Consider the following 3339-nt stretch of genomic DNA (forward strand, 5'->3'; position numbering starts at 1 on the left):
GTATATATAGATATATATATATATACACGTGTATGTACATATATATATATATATATTTATATACACGTTTTGGCGACAATCTGTATTTTCGTCAAGGGGGGAGGATATATTGGTGGTGGATCGGTGGAAGGAAGAGAGAGAAGAGTGAGATGAGAGACGAGGAGCTCGGGAAGGATGTCGAAGAGGAATCGAGAGACGAGAACGAGAGAGAAACGTACGATAAGTAGATATCGAGGCGATCGCTCGCTTCCCTTCTTTTTGCTTTATAACCACGTCGTACACAACCGCGATCGATTTCATTCCCTCGCCTTGGGATAAACGATTCTTCGTTCGCTTCGAGCGGCTGCTAACCTTTGAGCGCGGTTAACAGCAAGGCAAACATCGTTACCCAGCCAGGAGTGGGTTCTTCCTTCGCGATCGTTTCATTTGGGAGGAAAAACCTCTCGAGGTATAAGGGGGGAGAGAGGGAGGGAAAATCGTTTGATTCGAACGCGATCGAGGGGGGCACGATGGATGGTAGATGGACTTACGGGAGTAATTAGGCGTGAGCTGCTTTCGGGGTTAAAAGGCGGGAACGATGACGATGCTCTTCTCGGAGGCTCGTGGAAAAAGGAAAATCACGAGAAACCGGGTGATCCTCGGGTTCCGCTGTAATTAGGATTGCCGTGTAACTTTGCAGTCGAGTAGCCAAGAGCGAGTCTTTGAATTTTTAAATTCAACGCGTACTTGTCGAAAACACTCGTCGAAAATTCTCTCAAAGAAGAATCCGTGCGTACAAGTTTTTCTTTCGATGTTATATCGTGTCCTTTGAAAAAAAAAATAATAATATTTCGAAAGTTTTTTTAGTTATTTTCCGATTATCGGATTTCAAATATGCGAATAAAATTCGATTTTTCCAGTAGAAAGAGCAGCACCGGGGAAATAGAGGAGATCGAAGAGCATTCGTGAGATGGGAAGATTTCAAGTTTGATCCGAGAACACGTTCGAAAAGTAACCTGGCTTAATCGTTTCAACGATGAATCGAGAAAACGAGGAAGTACGTTTAATTTTAATTTTCAAATTATTCGAGCTTTGTCGTTATTCGAAAAAGTAAATGTGTCGCGAAAGTGAAAGGAAACGTTGACAGATTGTCTGAACCGACGATATATGTCTGTATAGCGACCAGTCTCCCAAACCTTTTGCGGGGCTTTGCAAAAAGAACCGAATTGCAAATGTTTGGTGCTGTCCGTGTTGATATACGGATGCCTTGCTGCAGTAACGTGGTGTAGATGCGCGAATGTCACCAAGGTACGTCTTACATTTCTTCCTTCCACCGCCACGAAGAAAAAAAAGGGATTTCTTGAATGGTAATTCGTTCGTAGGTGATAATCAATTTTTCGAGGTATCCGATTAAAAGCACGAGACACGTATCCCCCTGCGACGATGGCTACATATACATCCCCGTAAGTAATCGCAAGTTAATTTTAAATTCTAATTTTTTGTTAAAATTTGAGAAATGATGTAAAATGAACGAATATTCTCTATATTATGTATATCTATATACGTAATATGTAACATAATTTTGAAAATTATGGAAAGGAATTACGAATATGGAGATTGATTTTCAGGTGGCTTTCATGGGGATGCTGTATTTGGTCTATCTGGTCGAGTGTTATCACTCGCCGATCAGAATCGATCTGTTACACGCGGAGAGCCAGGACAGCGTGTTGTCGAAGATAACGCAGTTGAAATTGGCGCAACCGACTATATGGTGGAAGGCTGTCTCCTACCATTACGTGCGGCGTAAACGACAAATTACCCGGTACAGAAACGGGGACAATTACACGACGACGCAGGTAACGCATAGCGCGCAACGTGCAACGCACATCTCGTAATCCAGACGAAAGGAAATCGCGGGATGGTAAATCGTTGATACGCTTCGCGCGACCTCATATTCGTCGAGAGGAAAGATGGGACCATTCCCTCTCCTTTTATCTTTATCTTTTCTTTCGATCGAACGAAACCGAATTTCTTGAAATAAAATAATATATTGAGTTTGGAAAATAATTTCGTTTTTTTTCATGACAATGAAACACGAAGTCATTTTACGTGATCATAAATTGTCGAATTCGACAAATTCAATTTCTCAAGTCATTATTCATCGATTTGCTTCAATTTACGTGGCGCATCTTTAACGTCAAAATTATCAGAACGAAATTTTGAAAACCAGTTTTGATATTGTTAATACACCTTTTCCACACACTTCACATGACTTTTTTCTTGCTTGAATGGCATTCTTACCTTTTCAGTAATAAAAATGTAAAATATTCCGAAAATGTTTTTGGTCCTGCATCTTGTTGTTATCACACACAAAAAACACAACAGAATCGAATGAATTTTTCTTATAAATAAATCATGAAATACCAACTCTCGAAACATATAACACGGTTTACAATGAAGTTGGCTAGATAAACTAGCGACACTCGTGCGAAAAAACGAAATTACTTTCCGAACAATCCAATAATTTCCACTCTAGAATGAAGTTAACCGGATAAACGTTCGACTAGCGACACTCGTGCGAAGAAAACGAAATAACTTTCCGAACAACTCAATAATTTCTACTCGAGCTCGGAGGAACGTAGTTTGACGCGATCGAATCGCGATGGCCCATCTGTCCTCCCCTCGTTCCACGCTTCTCTCACGTTCTCAACGTTTTCTTTTCCAGGTCTACTACGAGAGGATAAACACCCACGCCGCGACATCCTTCTATTATTACGACTACTGCGGGGTGAAGGACATCAGCAAGGAGTTGATCCTCGATCCAAAAGTGCCGATCACCAAGATCAATCTCAGCAAGGGATTCGCGTTTTCGAACATGAGATCGGCGACCGAATTCGAGGAGGCCAGAACGAGATTCTTCGCCGAGCAAGTACGACCATTACATCCATCGATCGAATTATATATTATCTATCCGAACGAATTCCTTTCGACGATCGATAACCAAGTTCCCCACTTTTCCTCCCGCAAGGAACTGAGAGACGATTACATGGAGATGAGAGAAGGCTTGGATCTCGGATACAATCCGAATCCCACGACCCTTGTCGCCGTTCTCGGCAATCCTTGGTTCACCAATCGCTACGTGTACTGGTGTCTGAGCGCTCTGTTGCTCAGCTGGCCCCTGAGAGTGATCATAGAATACAAAACGCAATACGCCGATTATCAGGTGACTATCGATCGACTACCGCTATACGCAATATCCCCCAATATCCCTTCTTTTCTCTCTCACCAAATCACCAGATCACCAAGCTGTTCGGAATCAACTACGACACACCGAGCGGATGCGAGCCGATACACGCTTCC

The 3339-nt window shown here is 42.4% G+C and overlaps 1 protein-coding gene across 1 annotated transcript in view; it reads left to right on the forward strand.

Moving 5' to 3' along the window:
• The first annotated feature begins 33 nt into the window (after positions 1-33).
• The window catches only part of LOC102679499, an 8434-nt gene continuing 5128 nt past the window's right edge, over positions 34-3339 (forward strand). The window contains 8 exon segments of the mRNA XM_031511492.1: positions 34-214; positions 900-1037; positions 1157-1287; positions 1362-1442; positions 1608-1835; positions 2705-2908; positions 3008-3202; positions 3277-3338. Coding sequence (XP_031367352.1) covers positions 1016-1037; positions 1157-1287; positions 1362-1442; positions 1608-1835; positions 2705-2908; positions 3008-3202; positions 3277-3338 — 923 coding nt within the window. The 5' untranslated portion in view covers positions 34-214; positions 900-1015.

This window comes from Apis dorsata, unplaced genomic scaffold (genome assembly GCF_000469605.1).
Source record: "Apis dorsata unplaced genomic scaffold, Apis dorsata 1.3 scaffold_326, whole genome shotgun sequence".
Classification (NCBI taxonomy): Eukaryota; Metazoa; Arthropoda; class Insecta; order Hymenoptera; family Apidae; genus Apis; species Apis dorsata.